The sequence below is a fragment of the Temnothorax longispinosus genome, unplaced genomic scaffold (genome assembly GCF_030848805.1).
Source record: "Temnothorax longispinosus isolate EJ_2023e unplaced genomic scaffold, Tlon_JGU_v1 HiC_scaffold_29, whole genome shotgun sequence".
In the NCBI taxonomy this organism is placed as follows: Eukaryota; Metazoa; Arthropoda; class Insecta; order Hymenoptera; family Formicidae; genus Temnothorax; species Temnothorax longispinosus.
Genome location: NW_027270110.1, coordinates 220,925 through 237,717, shown reverse-complemented (window position 1 = coordinate 237,717; position 16,793 = coordinate 220,925). Strand labels below are relative to the sequence as shown.

At 40.7% G+C, this 16,793-nt stretch overlaps 1 protein-coding gene across 6 annotated transcripts; it reads right to left on the bottom strand.

Moving 5' to 3' along the window:
* On the bottom strand, positions 1-15,624 carry LOC139824184 (uncharacterized). 6 transcript variants are annotated; one of them, XM_071796678.1, is made up of 11 exons: positions 15,397-15,623; positions 13,603-13,739; positions 13,008-13,136; positions 12,702-12,868; positions 12,344-12,560; positions 9,437-12,247; positions 8,960-9,340; positions 6,214-8,772; positions 5,312-5,432; positions 4,694-5,112; positions 1-4,384 (listed from the first exon to the last, which is right to left on the bottom strand). In XM_071796678.1, exons 3-11 carry the CDS (start codon positions 13,132-13,134, stop codon positions 4,293-4,295), a joined length of 6,894 nt encoding a protein of 2,297 aa, XP_071652779.1. In that variant the 5' UTR covers positions 13,135-13,136; positions 13,603-13,739; positions 15,397-15,623; the 3' UTR covers positions 1-4,292. The 6 variants fall into 6 exon arrangements, with proteins under 6 accessions (XP_071652779.1, XP_071652782.1, XP_071652780.1 ...); XM_071796681.1 differs by having other exon boundaries at positions 6,358-8,772; XM_071796679.1 differs by having other exon boundaries at positions 1-4,365; positions 15,397-15,622.
* Between the last annotated feature and the right edge of the window lie 1,169 nt (positions 15,625-16,793).

Genomic DNA, 16,793 nt, shown 5'->3' with positions numbered 1-16,793 from the left:
AACGCATCGTTTTTTTTTTTATAACACATTTTTCATTGTCTTATAAGTCTATGGTAATTAATAATTAATAACAAGAAAAAAACCTTTTTCATCAATGTGTCTACAATAATTATTAAAAGATACAATTAGCAAATTACTATGTTGTGTATTCACTTTGTGTAATAATAGGTAATAATATAATTGTAATATTTTCTCCATATAATCATAGCGCGATATCTCTCACGTGCTCAATCGTTTCTACAAATATAATATGGTATCTAATTCTTTATTTCATATCTATATCTATATATATATATTTTATATATATATATATATATATATATATATATATATATATATATATATATATGTATAGATTTATATCCACTTGGATTATTATCAATCGTTTACTTCCTTTTTTTACTGCTATTTATATATCGTATAACCAAATACTAAAAATACAAATGTTTTGCATATAGCAGGTTTTAAAATCATCAAACCACATATCCATCTGGTGATCTTAAAACGCACATCCATATACATAATATAATTTTTTTGCGGCTCTGCCTACAAAATTAAGGAGCTCGTCAAGCACGCGATTATATTATATATATATATATAATATATATATAATATATATATATATATATATATATATATATATATATATATATATATATATAAACAGACGTAAAAGATCATTTGTTATCGGCATAATTATTGTAGATTGCGATGGTAGCATGTGTAGCATAGACTTTACACCGTTTATACGAACCACGAAATATCAACACTGATTATTTATTGAGCTTCTCACACGTACACCCCGCATCTCAAAATCGCTGACGGCGCTGATGCCGACAGTTGCCTGCCATCGTTACTCCGGCATCCGATCTTTGGTGCATTATTTAACCGCTCCCTCTTACATTGCATATGCGATTACACGGCAGAGATAACTCTTTAGAAGCTCCTTAATTATGCGAGCGCGCTAAAAATGTCCGCTTATACTTAAAGATACTTGTATTTACACAAAAGAGCTTACTCTCGTTTATAATCTATACAATCATATAAATGTAATATTCAATGATAAAATTGTAACATAATAATGCCTAGCCTATCTATCTAATGCGAAAGAGAATATTTTTTTACATCGAAATTACAATCCTTCAATTATTCCTGCATATTCTGCAATTAAATTATTATGTATATTACACTCGATCCTATTTGCGTTATAGGATATGGATTAAATCAAACGCGCGAGTCCTGTACCCATTTTCTTCATATTTTTTATGTACAATATAATCAGGTTGTGTAATTTCCCATCCGAGTAAAATAAGCACGCTATTATATACAATATATGATCCAGTGTATATTTGTATATGTGTCTGTCTGTATGTGTTTCTTGTTTCTACAATAGAAATAAATTCTAATAAACAAGCAATATTCTAACTAAATAATTTAAATCGATATTGAAAATAGGAACAAATTCAACGAAACTACAACCCAAGAAGCAGTCTCTGTCTCTCTTAATTTTCTGGGCATATAGATCGGTGAAATTCTTTCCTATTTTAAATATTATTAAATTCAGTATTTAATCTTAGCGTGAGAAAAGCATTTCTATTAAAGAAGGGTCGCCTGGTAGCCATCGAGCCTTTGGGAAAAGTATTGGAAAATTTCTTTTTTTATGCACACACTACGTAGTTGAGCATTGCGCTTATCGTACTTTGTACATTCTATGCTTGTAACAATTGTTACGACAATCTTTCTTGTATCATATAATAAACGTTTACTTGGTCTGTGACGAGAAATCGGAGATTTATACAAAATCATCTATGTTCAGAAACAAGATTACGATCACATTTTTAATACACAATTTTTAACAGTGTATACATATTGGTATAATTCACAATCACAATCGCAGACAAATACCCTAAGAACGTATTTATCCGTATTGATGTGTCACAGAAAGTTGTCTATAGAGCATTTAACACACATATGTAACATCTACAGAAAATTAAAGGGAATCTGGAGGAACGTAGCTAAGATAAATAATTGATTATTAACAAATTATCAACGTACATATATAATTATTGATAATTCATGAAATATTATTTGCTAAATGATATCCTAAATTTGATTTGTTGTGTGAAAAGAAGGATGTCTATTATTAGAACTGGATAAGAAATGCACATTTTCATGAAAAATTTGAACGGTGCTACGTGATGACTACTGCAGGCTCAGCTAGAACTTTAAAGATCCTCAACTGTGGTGTAAGTTATATTTATACAATACAAAACTAGATTATCTGTTCATGAAAACAATAATCGATATAAATCACATACATAGATTTACATTTGTATATACGTATGCACATATAATTCAATGTGATTTTAAATTTGTATAAGAAGAGTTAGTATCTTAATTACATGAACGCGAGAGAATAATTAATAATAATGACAATTACGACTTCTTGCACGATTTTAATTATTACTAATTTAATAAAAATTTAAACAGTTCCTATATATACAACGGGTAGTGCTTTTTGTCCATCTTTACAAGAAATTATTTACAAAATATATTCATTCATATATTACCTATATCAAATTAACATTTTTTTTGTATTAATTAGTTTTCTTATAATAGTTATTCTTATCATCTTCACATATTCATGCATGTCTTCCAACGTTCACTGTATTTACGTTTCATAAATAAAATAAATCCTTTTTCAAAAGTCCTATATATCCCGGCCTCTGCGATATTATAACTCAAGACGAACCTCTTACTGAAAGACTATGTTTGCTAAGTCTGAAAAAACAAAAATATTACAATAATGTAATTACGAACTTAATCGCTAAATTGCTGGTTAAAATATACATTCATCTCTGGAATATAATTACAAATGTGAAAAAACACAGCTTTCACGTTTGTCATTGTTCTTATATATCAATATGTGTAAATTTATTCCCAATATTTAGGTGTAATTGTGGCATAATTGTCCGAATATCGGACCAACGTCTCAAAAACATTTTCATCTTTCGCATAGATAAGTACGAAAGCGTTTTACTGCTTTGTGTCGTGGCGTGGAGCTTACAGCATATGGCAGAAACTAATCGTGCGAAAAATTCATATATTGTTATTTTATGTATATATACATATATAAATGTATATATATATATATATATGTGCACTTTACCTACATATATATGTACAGAAAACTTTCATAACAAATAGAGATGACACACAATAAATTAATATGTATACACAAACAGAGACATTTGTCTAAACAGAGTCTATCAGCAAAGTCGTCAGAGTAGCAAATCTAAGCTCCACCAGTTAGTAAATTTGTCCACGGTAAATATGTATTTTACTTACGGCAGTACAATCGGATTCGCGTTTTTAATGCCTTAAAAATTTGGACTTTCTTTTACCGTTATTACTTTGTACTGATACATACAATGAACGAAAGGAATTATTATGAGAGAAGATGATTCCCGAAACATAAATATAATTTGGGCTTCCTTAAATTTTCTTAAATCTCTATAAAGCTAGCTCTTCGTCTCGTTTACATCTAATAACGACGTTAGAAAATTGCACATCGAAGAATGAAATTTAGTACTTGTCGATAGAATGAAACATTTGACTGGTAAAAGAAAGTTACATACAATATCTCGGCAGTTTTGGATTAGTTCAGTTACTTAGATCGTAGTGTGATGCATTTGAGCAAGTTATATCTGAGTAACTAAACTTTGCTGTTTATAAGGAGTACGGTATAAACGAGAATGCTAGACGGTGAAAAGATGACTAAAGCAAAATTGCTTTCGTCCTTTAGTTCGTTTTTTATATGCGCTATTCTTAGACACTTAAAGTTATAACAAATAACAAAAAATGGATGGTTCATTAAATATACAAAACTCTTTTCAAACAATATTTCTTTTCAAACTTGCAACAATATAATCCTTACACTCTATACTTTAGAGAAAAGAAACAGAAAGGACAAAAAAAGAAAAGGAGACAAAGAAAACGTGAAGACGTGAGAGAATGAACAAAAATTCATAGATGCTATCTTTTATGCATGACTAATTTAATATCGAGACCAATAAATGTTTTACAGCACGAGATGCTTTCACACCGTCCAGCACTTCTTTTTAATATGTTATACGATACTCCCGGTACACATACAGCAACGTTGTGCGCTAGTGTGACGCATACAGTTTCACCAGGTGGAATCCAGCCACACGGCAATCAAATACCCGTTTATGTCGGATTTACAATCAGACAGATAGGCCTTGACGAGCGGTAGCTAATCACTGTCAAGGTCACTTCCCGAAGGTCATTTGTTTTCTCGGGATATTCGCCTCCGTTTCGCTTGTTCCGCCGTCTCCGCCGTTACTAAAACAATGTTTTCCCGCTGTACGAGGTGTTCTCAGTTAAAATAGTATGCAAAACATACAAAAAAACGCTAAAACATCTATGTCTCTCAATTAATGTGAAACTCGGCTATATTTGACATAATGACATGCCAAAAACTTGGGAGAGAAAGGATAAAAAATAGAATAGAAACTGCAAATTTTAATGAAACAGACCTTTTGCATATTAACAATAATACTAGAAATAGACATGCTAGTCGACAATAAATTGATAATTGCAAATCTAGAGATTAAGTGCAGTCGTGTACCCTTTAGGTGAGACTATTCTAAAGAATAAATCGATTACATACCAGCACCACTACGAGTTTTCCTTCTATTAATATCGTCCGAGGATTTGGATGCGCCCCTAGTGTTGCTTGCTGGTGTAGCTAGAGGTGAAGCTGTATTCTGCCGTACAGACCTTCTTGTCGTTACTTCGCCCACAGACTCGTTGCTGGATACGGAAGTGCCCCGTAATCTCTCCTTCCCAACAGTAACTGCCGCCGTTGCCGTTGCCACCGTTGCCACCGCCGCCGTAGTCGCAGTCGCAGTCGTGATCGTCGTGATCGTCGTCAATGTCGGCGTCGTCGTTATTGTTGCTGTTGTTATCGTCATCGTCGTCATTGCCGTCGTCGTCGTTGACGTCGTCATCGTCGTCGTCGTCGTCATCACAGTTGCCGTACTCGGTTGCTTGGTGGTTAACAAACGGCTCTCTCTTTGCACTCTATTACTGGCATTGAAATTTGATATATTACTGGAATTAATTTGACTGCCAGAAACAGCTGTTTCTGTTTAAAAAAAAAACTGCTTAAAAAAATTCACTTTAAAACAAAAGCTTATCTTACGTAGCGGAACTCTCAAATCTCAAGAGATTAGTTTTCTATTACTTTTCTGGCCACCGTTAAAAGAATGCGTTCAGTGTTGCTTACTTTTGATCTTTGGGCTTTGGGGAAGCAGCGGATGTTTCATCTGACAATCGTACTCTTGCTTTTCCTACAGACTCAATCAATGGTTCGTCATCAGACGAATCTACTTCTACCACAATGGGACCTAAAAATATAAAAACGCTTATGTCACATATAAGTCTGGCCCAACAATCGTAAATCAGACAAATCTGTGAGAGAGACAGGAGAATTTAGAGGCACGCGCTAGAGTGAGATTGAGAGGTAGCTGTGTGTCGGGTATTATAAGTATTCAATGTTCCTCAGCCATTGTAGTAATTTAAATTACTACATTTCCATAGAGCCGACCGGCCATTATCATAAGCTTGTATTTTCGTAATAACGATTGGTTCTCGATTACCAATAAATCTTCGGCACGTCCTAACTTACAAACAGTTCTGTTTTTGGCAGTCCTTGTAATTTGCTAACGATACAAAGTCTATAATATATACAGGATGTCCACCTACCGCATTAGCTGATAATGAGAAATTCCTTAATGAATTCGGGATTTCCTTAGCGAAAATTTGATGAAGGACTCTATCGTCCGTTACAATATATCATACTACGAGATAGATATCTTTTTGTTTTGAAGAATTCACACACACGCACACACATATGCACATACGTATAAAAAGATCAAGTTATAACATTTAAAATTTCAGAAAATTAAGTCATTCATAAAATTTTCGCTATAAAGAGAAATTTTCATGCAATTTGAAATTCGTCAAAAAATCTGTCATTGATATTTGATGCGCTAATAGCTAAACAGCCTGTATATGTAGAAAAATATTGAATAAAAAAAGAAAGATATTTGGATATCAAATGTAAGAAAAAAAAAAAGATTTAACTACTAGACAACACACAGAGAAATAGTAGCGTGAAATAAACACCTTTCTTAGCCTTTGCCAATATGTTGAACCCCTTCTTTGATTGCTCTTCCTTGCCAGGTACTTGTTTCTTTATAGAACCAGTCTCTTCTACACCCATGCAAGCTTTAATAAGTTCTGCAGCATTCTCTGAGCATTTCCGTTTACCTGGTCTTGACTGTGGATCATCAGCTGTGCTCGACGCAACGGAACTCTCGCTCTCTTGCCTTTTCCGTTTCCCTATTTTTATTGTCGCGTTAGGAGACAGTTTCGATACTGCCAGTTTTGGACTTGCTTTCGCGTAGGGCGATATACTACGGCGTTCCTCTAATTTGTTAGGACCGTGAGGGCTGCTCTTCGGCGTCTTGGCGATATCCGGACTGTTCAACTTCTGCGATCTGGTTCTCAGCGATCTTTTCTCGTTGCTGTCGTTCGGGATATCGATCAGCAGCTGCTCCAGCAACGACTTCGGCGGCCTCTTGACGTACTCCTCCGAGCTGTTGGAGTTGAGCCTCTCGACAAAGTGTCCCTCATCGTTGTCCTCTATGCATATAACGTCCTGCCGACCCTCGAGCTCCTGCTTTCTCCTACGTTTACGCTTGAGGTGCTCCAGGTCGCTGGAGTCCACTTCGGGATTCTGCGCCGCCGGACTCGGTGTTTCGTCTCGCTGCAGCACCACGGGATTGGAGTACGTGTACAGGGGCGGGGTGATCCTGATCGGCTGCGGATCTTCGCCGAGGGGTGACTGGATACCCGCGTTCAGATCGCTCGTATCGTTAACCATCTTCTTAACCAAATCGTCCGTAACCTTTTGAAGATTGACGGAAGGCTCTTTGAGCGTGACCTGCTGGTGGCTTTGTACATTATACTTCTGGTTCTGTTCGGTGCACGTTTCCAGCTTAACCGACGTTATGCTCAGTGGAACGTTACTGCTTTTTGAGACCTCGAACCGATCGATTTGCCTGGTATCGTCCACTTTTACGTTAATTTTAGATTCTACTTTGATTTCTGAATTGCAACTCTCACCGTTCGAGCAAGAATTATCTGTCGCCGCATTAGCATTGTTCGCGACCGCACTACTATCGAGCTTTACAGTTTCAACTTTATTATAAGCAACGTGATTTTGTATTATAGGCACACCATTATTATTATTATTATTAATATTATTATTCTGTCCGTGAGGTTCATCGCTTAGTCTAATTGCACTGTTACTTTCTACAACCGCCTTCGCGCTGTCCTCGGATACGCTCTCCGCAGCTCTCGACTCCTCGTGCTTAGAGTTTGCCTTACCCTGATCATTTTGGTTAACAGTACTCTCTAATTTAACGCTAGAACTGTCCTTATCGGAGAAGTCCTTCGCTTGCTGATGCGCGCATTGCAATAAGTTATTATCACTATTCATACTGCTGGTTATAGACGCTGTCACAACAGTCACTGTGCCCGTCACCAGGGGACTGGGCATACTTTTGTCATTATTCGCCGTGTCTAAACTAGCAACCAAATCACTATGTCCACCACCAGTTCTCGGAACTGTCGACGATTTTTCGCTAGACACATTCTTCGCGTCGTGCTCACTGGAGTTTGATATATTGCGATTCAACTGACTCTCAAAATAATTCGTTACGGACACAGGACTTAACCTTTGTGGGCCACTGGACTTGAGAAGTTCCGAATGGGAATTTGAACACATATCACTACTACTAGTTGAGGAAGGCACGTTCTTATTGGTGGTTGATAAGGAGGGTACAGGTTCCCCCTGTATTACATTCTTGGCGCCGCTCTGCGTCACCGATTCGGTTGCCGACGCCGGCCTGTGCAGAGGTGACTCCCCTTGGTTCGGTGACTTTTCCGAAAGAGCGTCCATCGACTCGATGCCCGAATCCTCGCCGCCACCACCGCTACCGACTCTCTCGATATTCGCGTCGACGCCGATCCCAATCGGTACCGCTGTATTCTCAAGCAGCTTCTGCTTGACTTTCGCCTCGGTCACGTTTATCTCGCCGATGGGCAAGGTCGGCTTGCTCGCAGGTACGTCGATACTCTGTGACCTGGGCACTTGATCTATCGAGTTGCCGATTACCGAGCCTGGCGCGGTCTTCAACAGGCTGATCCTTTGCGACGCGCTGTCCATTTTGCTCTCCACCGCCGGTTTGTCGACCTGCTTAACATGGTTTTGAATTATCTTCTTATGACTGAAGCTTAACTGCTCGACTGTCTTGTTGTGCCTGTTTATGATGGAATTCGCCTCGCTCTTGACAATCATATGATTCTTCAGCTTCTGACAGTGTTCTCTTTTAACAGCGATATAATTCTCCATGTCGGATTTACTCTTAACGGAGAGCATCCTGGCCATAGGTGGTTGAGAATTTTTCGTCGTAGTCTCTACGTGCACAGGTATCTTGGTCTCAGGATTGTTTGATGGATTTCTTGTGTCGCCCTGTTGCACCGACGAATTTGTCGATTTTAATCCAGAATCGCTCTCGAAGGGTAGACTGGCGTTTGCTTTTATACTTGGTACCGTATTTGCAGAACTTTCAGAAGCCTTCTGATTATTAAAATGTGTAACTTCTGTATTCGGAGATTCTGTAACATATAAAAGTTAATTACTTAGAGTGTAACTTTGGAAATTATCATTATTAGAATATTGATATAAAAAAATTATTACAAAATTGATATATATATATTTAAAAATATCACAAGAGATATTTAGTTAAATAATATAATAATTTAAATATTTTTGCATATAATGAGATTACGAATTAATATTCACCTCCTAAATGCAGATCTTTTTCATCCACCAAGCTTAACCGTCTTCTCTTGTCTTGGGTAATCAAGTCTTTTTTCACACCATTAAGCTCCGTTAATTTAGAAGCAACACTGCTCAATGAATTACTTTTCTCAATGGCTGATTTATTGATGTCGCTATCGCTCGTCCTTCGAATTTCTCCAACCTTCTTGATTGTACTAAAGTCACTTCCGGTTAAAAGTGAATCCGGTTTTCTTATTGTATGAGTTATATCGCCCTTGTAACCGAGCTTTTTCCATTTCGCTTGATTATCTAAAATTCGACCTCCCGACAGCAGATTTTGTTCCCGATGTAAACCATCTCCGGATTCTGTTTTCTTCTTAGAATCCCTTCTCTTCGTTTTACCTGTAATATAATCATTACACATAAATACATATATAAATATACAACTAGCAAACATACGATATTTACTATATATAGCTATTGAGTAGAATTTCTCACCTCCTCCTATTTTATGTTCCTGCATATGGTTCTGTGCATCGAGATCCACTTGAGTCTTCGTTAAAGCTTGTGGAGTATTTAAAGATTGATTCGCGATCGCAGATTTATGCTTCGAAGGAGACGGTATTCTACTGTTCAACGGTATATCGTCGACGTCGCTGTTTTTACTCGAACTTGGCTTGGTAGTGGTACCAGTTTGTAATCGTACAGCGTCCACCGATAGTTCTTGTTTTAAGGCATTGGATTTGGCTGCAGCGGCTTGCAACATGTTATTACCGACTTTACAAATGGCATTGTTTATTGTGGAAGTAGACAAAGGTAATTTCGATGCAGACGAAGCGCCTATAATCATGTTCAATGATTTCTTCTGCAGCAACTTGTTCCCATCGATGCATTCCTTCATCTTCTTCAATTTACCTCTCCTCTTAATTGCATCACCCTCACTCTCCTTTAGAGACTTCTTAACTTTTTCTCTTTGTACTACTGAAGCGTTACGTCCTCTTAAAGAAATGTGTAACGGAGGCACTCGCAGCGGTTCGTCACCGGTCCCCGTACTCGGGACACCACCGGCGAACATTTTATTCACGGACTTGTCGGCTTTCCGCATGGGCGGCGTGTTCACGAAAGAAACGTCAACTTTATAAGCCGGTGTAACCGGCTCCGATTTTTCCAATTTCAATCGCAGTTTGATTTTCTCTCCCGGCATCGGGCTATGCGCGGTCTCCCTACTGGATTTTATTCTACTGTGTTTTAAGCTTCCTTCGCTGGCCGTAGACTTCGCCGTTGTCTCGGAATCGGACTGATCCGTGTTCGTCGTCGTGTCGTTTCTTCTTGAAAAATTGCTGTCCGCGTCGTCGTCGGAGAATATGGAGTTCGATCTGTCGTTTGACGGAGACGGAAAGGAGAAGAAATCGTCCTGATTATCCACTGCACTCTCGGGCTCTGAATCTGAACTTTCACTGGGCATTGGCTCTAAGTGTCCTGTCAGAGGATTGATCAGAAACTGTCGTATCTTCCCGGTCGAGGTGTACTCTGGTTCCGGTTCCGGCTCCGGGGCCTCCTCTTCCGGTTTCGGAGACTCGAAGGTCTCCGTCTTGTTGACAGACGGAGCAATGCTAGTAGTAGAATTATTTATACGAGAGCCACTTTGAGGAAAGGCACCTGAAACCTGATTCGAGACTGACAGACGTGTGGTGTTGACTTGAGCACCTTGTGGAATAGAATTGCTTTGTGCGTTCCACGTGGTCCCATTAGCATTGCTCGTTGCGGGAGACTGATAATTTCTACTAAGGATATTCTGGCTCTGCCCGTAACGAAAATCAGTAGTCGCGCTGGTATCTGTATTGATGTTCTTCACCTGATTATGATGCAGCTGTTGTTGTACATTGAGAGCCTGATTCTGCTGGCTTAAATGCGTTTGTTGCGGTACGGGTTGCCTCGGATAAGGCGGCGGAGTTTGCTGACGTTGACTATTTAAGTAACCTAGCCGTTGTTGTGGGACATTTAAGCCTACTGTCGAATATTGTGTCAGTTGTTGGGTGAGTTGCTGCTGCTGCTGCAATATCGACTGATTAAACGCAGCTTGCAACATTGTTTGTACATTCGTGTTCTGTTGCTGAAGCAGAGTCGGCTGAGCCGCCGGGACTTGCGGGACAATTTGTGTTTGATTTATCTGTTGCGGTTGCGCGAGGAGCTGTTGTTGCTGTTGTTGAATCAGCAACTGCCGTTGTTGTTGCAATGATGATCTAATCTGCTGTCCGTTTACCGGATGCCTGGCGGAGAGTTGATTCTGCAGTTGGACTTGCGAAGTTCTATGAGCCAAATCTTGCCTAATGGGAAACTTTTGCTGCGTTTGTACTTGATTGTGTAAAACTGTCGCTTGCTGCTGCTGCTGCATCTGCCCACCAGCCGGCACTTGATGCACCGCTTGCGGTGGCATCATACTTTGCCCAGCGCTAGTACCAATCACGTTGACTGCGGTATGTTGCTGCGGTGGAAGCGTCGACGGTTGATTAACATTGACAGTCGCGAACGCCGAAGGCGTAGAAGTCTGTGGCAAGTCGGGAATAACCGGCGTCGTCGTCGTCGTACCGGCGATCAAGTCTTCGCTTCTCAAGGTATCCAAATTCGCTGGTGGCGATTCGCTGGGCGATGGGAGATCTTTCCTTCTAACCGTAGGTTTCTTGGTGGGTCTCATGCGATTGGTAAGTCCGGGATTGTCGATAACAGCCGGCGGTAACATCTTCTGACCAGATATGACGTTATTCGCGTGCGAACCAGCGTCGTTTTGTAAAAGATTCACGAGCAACGGACTGGACAGGGCGACCTGATTTCCGCTACCGTTCGAACTCCCTGCCAAATTGGTACTGTTGTTTGGTGACAGACTAGATGTTGTAGCAATCGTCGTGGGCTTGTACTGATTCGTTAATTGTCCGACCGTAACGACCGGCTGGGTTGTTGTATGACCGGTCGTCAATGCCGTGACTGTCGCCAAATTTTCTTGAGATGGATACGGGGGCGGCGGTTGCGCATGGTGTTTGAACTGCATCGTATTCTTGATTGTTGTGGACTGCGATTCGCGACTGTGTATTGCTTGGGCAGCGTGCGTCATACTGGCAAATGGGAAAGGACCGTTGTAGTTGTTCCTGGGCGATGCACTAGGATTGATTACTTGCTGATTTCCGGAAACGCCAGGATTCCCCGCTGACGTGGACTGTGCCGATTTCGCAAGAAACGGTGGAATAGGATCACAGTCTGTGGGCGCGACTACATTCGGAGAACGAAACTGAGGAGCTTTCTCTGATGATGTTCCTGAAACAAGAAATTTATATAATTTATGTAACTTATTTCGCTATAGAATATTAATTTTTTTATTCTTTTATTCATTCATAACCCATAAGAACTTACCAGCTGCTATTATCTGAGCAACATTATGTAGCGTCGACGAAATACTGGTGGCGTTACTGGGACCAGGCAAAGCCGTCGAAGGGTTACTGTCAACAGCAGCTGCGTTACTAGTAGCATCTCCTTGTGATTTTGCTCCGCCATCTTGCGTAGTTCCAGAATGTAGCACAATTTCTTGCGCGTCTCCACCGAAGCGACTGGCTATCCTTAAAGATATTACCTGCAAAAAATATACGACAATGTATTACTTAATCATTCTTTATTTCCTACAGTTCTACAATTCACAAAAATGATATCATTAAGATATGGTAATGATATATAAATAAAGCTGTAAAAATCCAATCGGATGGGTATTAATTACCTGATCTCCTTCGACTTGTACTGAGAGTATGCCAAGTTGTGTAAGTGTTGGAGAACCCTGAGCCGCTAATTCTCGAAGTCGCAAAGCAGCTTCTCTGGGTATCGAGAATGTTACTCTGACAGAATTCCATGGTTCTATCTTATCTACTCTCAGACCATCTCGCTTTTCTGTAAATTATATATCATTTGCTTATTAATAATTATTTTATTTAAACGTAAGATTAATAATTAATATTAATATCAATTATTAATATCCTATAAACTAAACTTGTTTAAGATAAACTAAACTAAAATAAGTTTGCTTTACCTTTGCAAAGCAAAGTATTGAGATGGTCAACAATGATTTCAAACTTTCGGGGGAACTCTGGATCTCCAAGGTCACCCTCACAGGTTACCACCGTCTCGATCAGATCACCATCACTATCTGCCGCCATGACTGTAATATTCATTATTGATATTACCTTAACAATAATACCGAGCATAAAATAAAGTACATTAGTAATAAATGTAGCAATAATAAACAAAAAATATATTATTTTTGTGTTCTTTATTAAATTTTAAGTGCTTGTCGTGAGTATGTAATGGATAGATTAATAGTAATATAAAAAAAATTTAATCTCTAAGTTATAAAAAAGGACAGCATTAATAAAAGTTTAAGTAATGTTCATTTTGTTTTCTTTATTAAAAGAATCTTATTTAAAAAAACAAAAGTGTATGTATTTTTCAACTTTTCCTTCAAAGATAATAAAATAAATTAAATAAATTCTAACATATTTATGTATTTAATAGTATTCAATAACATAAAGTCAATTTAATCCCAATAATCACTTCTTATTTGTAACATAAAAAAATCACAATTACAGGAATCACAGGTAATATTTACACAATAATGAAATACGTACCAATCACAAATCACATAACTACCCAGAGAGTGTAGAAACGCCTCGGGGTATTGCTCCAACGTGTGTGATGATGAGATGTCGTGTGTCAGTCGTACACCGACAGCCCCAAATCACACCAGTACCACTAATCTTGTTTACTGTCGAAAAAATCAGAGAATTGGAACAATTAGATCACACAGAAAGCAAATGTCGTAATATTACATTGTTACAACACTGTGCATGTATATAAGTCAATATTAATGCACATCGCCCACTTGCGTAATGCGCATGCATATTAACAAAATACGCATGATAATTTGCACAACAATAATACAATAATTTACATATATGGAACACATTTGAAATATTTGAACATATCCAGTATTCTTATAATAAAGTACACACATACACACATTCAGGCAAAATCACTCTCTCGAAGATATTACAAAAGTAGAACATTTTCTAGTTAAATATATAAATATAGATCAACTGTACAAAGTGCACAGTAAATTAAAAACAGTTCGAAACCTCTAACCTTATTTTTTTCTTCTTCAATCTACACACATGACAGTAATGACAAGGTGGTGAAAAAAAAAATCGTACGTAGTGTAAACCTTGGCAAATCATATGCTGGTCAGTATGTATATACACATACATACATACATTCGTACAGTATCATAGTTTTAATAGTGCAATGGGGTACTAATGGTATTTCGGATTGGTTGCGGTTTTATGGAGGAAGCGAGCGCGCGGAAAAAAAAAGTTTTCACGCGAGGATCGCGTATCGCGCGGAGATAATTAAGATCCCATGACAATGAGAGGCGAGAGAGTGCTTTCGATCGGGAAAAGCCGTATTATTCGCCGTAGAATCGATAGGCAGCTGGTCGCGCGAGAACGGCGAGAAAATGACAAAAACACACACGACACACAGGCACACGCACGCACGCACGCACACACACGCGCGCGCGCGCGCCACACACATGCACACATCATATATGTATGTACACACACGCGCGCGCGCGCGCACGCACACGTATATAGGCGCATAAACAAAAAGTGAGGCCCGCTAGGCGTTACTAGGTTATAATTCGGTGCGCGATTTCCGGGAGACACGGGGTGACTCCCGCGGGGAGTCGATTCCGCGGTCGGCGGGGCCGGGGCCCTCCCGCCGTCGCCGTCCTGGCGGGCGTACGTTCCCCCGCTAGGCCACGGCTTTTCCCCCCTGCGCGGAGCGGCGACGTGTTGCCGTCCAACACCTCGCCGTGGTCCTCCGCGTACGGGCAATTAAAGATCCCCTAGGTGCCCGCGAGCGGCCCGCCGCTGCGGGGGCACCGTGCGCGCGACCAGCCTCTCGCGAAATAGGTTATAGAGCGCATTTTTTCGGCGGGGCGCGAAACGCGGACGGGCGCGTCGACGGGGATCGGCGGCTACGCGGCGCGGGACGCGCGTCCCGACGCGCGCCGTAATGATTTTCGCCGAAATACGGCATCCAGACCGTCGGGATATCGGGGGGGCCACCATTTTGTCCGTCGGGGGAGGTGTACGTGAAGTGGGCTCAAGCATGCTCAAGATAGACCGTCAAAAGTCGGGAATTATTTTTTTTTCTTCCTCTCCCCGCCCCCCCTCGGGGGCGCCCCCCGACGACGTGGACGTCGCGCGACGCGGCGCGGCGACCACGGCGGCGGGGCGTACGTATAGGCCCCCGCGTATATCCCGTCGACCGCCGACGGCCGCGGCACGTCCAGCGGGCCTCACCGCGGACGTCGCGCAGCGCCGATCCGATACCGTATGAACGCAGGAAAATTTCAACGTTACCCCATTTCTTTCCGACACTGTCCGGGATTTCACGCGTCCGTACAGCACGGAGGCACACCGCCCGGGCACTGGTCTTAACCTAAAACACCTCGCGCGGGCCCTACTTGACACTCGGCACACAGCGCGCGGCAGGGATCGCGAAAAAACTCGACATAATCGCTAATATAAAGAGACAAGTCATAAAACGCCATGAACAATAACAAGGTGCCGCCATTTGCAATGCGAGCAACTGACATGCGCAAATCAATCGCGCGGGGCACGCTGGGTAACTTCGTCGGGACGGACGGGGCGCCATCTTGCCCTGGTCGTTTTAACGCGACCACGGATCACGGAACTGGGATATATACGTGCGGTGCATTGCGGTGCATGTCCCATAACCTCGAACGGCTCGAATCGCCGCGCCGCGTCCCCGATAACGATGCCCACCGATCCGCCTCGCCGCGCCCGGACGTATCTCGCGGAACGCGAAGCGCTATCGGGGGGCCCCGCTGCGCCCTCGCCCTTCATGTCAACCCCCGTCCTTTCGACGCGCGCGGAATCGCGCGTGTCGTATCCCTTTGCACCTAGATAAAGAATGCTTGGACCGTCAAGGTTGCTACAAAGCTGCAATTTAAATTGAATGATAGAATTTGAATACCGACTATAAGTATGTGTATATCGCTACGTGCCGCACGCGTAGTAGAGCTAGAACGTATATAAACGCAGCGAAAAGATCGCAGTTGCTCGTTAAATACGATTTACGAATACAAAGCTGATCATCTAATCAATGGAATGATTTTCTACAAAAACATATACTACTTGTATTACGATTGTTTTATAAGACAAGTACCGACGCGCCGAAACATAAAAATCTAATGCAGGACTATGCAGATCAACCCTTCGTAGTCACACATGGGTCCATTGGACCCATACTCATTTGGGCCTAAATATCAGCTAAATGTTTAGCTTAAAATGGGGCTCCGCCATCTACAAGAGTTCGAAGTATCCTCTATAGGTAGAGACCGTCAATCATGTACTCGTTCACGATTTTTTTTTCAACAACGGTGCCATTTGATTTCTCACAAAACCGCAGCTGTTTTATATTCTAGAATGTTCAAGATATGTCCCAGAATTATTTGAACCCGATCGGACCATTCAAAATCGACTGGGTCCGCCCAGTACGACTAACACGGGATTCCAGAGAAGTGTGACTACGAAGGGTTAATGCGCAGTCAGCAAGAAACTTAAGACATACGTAATAATACTATGTTGAATTTATTTATTATACATATAGATATAATATGTAATCCCGAAGAAGACGATCCTTCACATCCTCTCAAGTTTCTGCTCGTCTATATTTGTACACGTAAATCTACTTTTGTGGGGGAACGAAGGACTGCATGAGACCGGCGTCATTC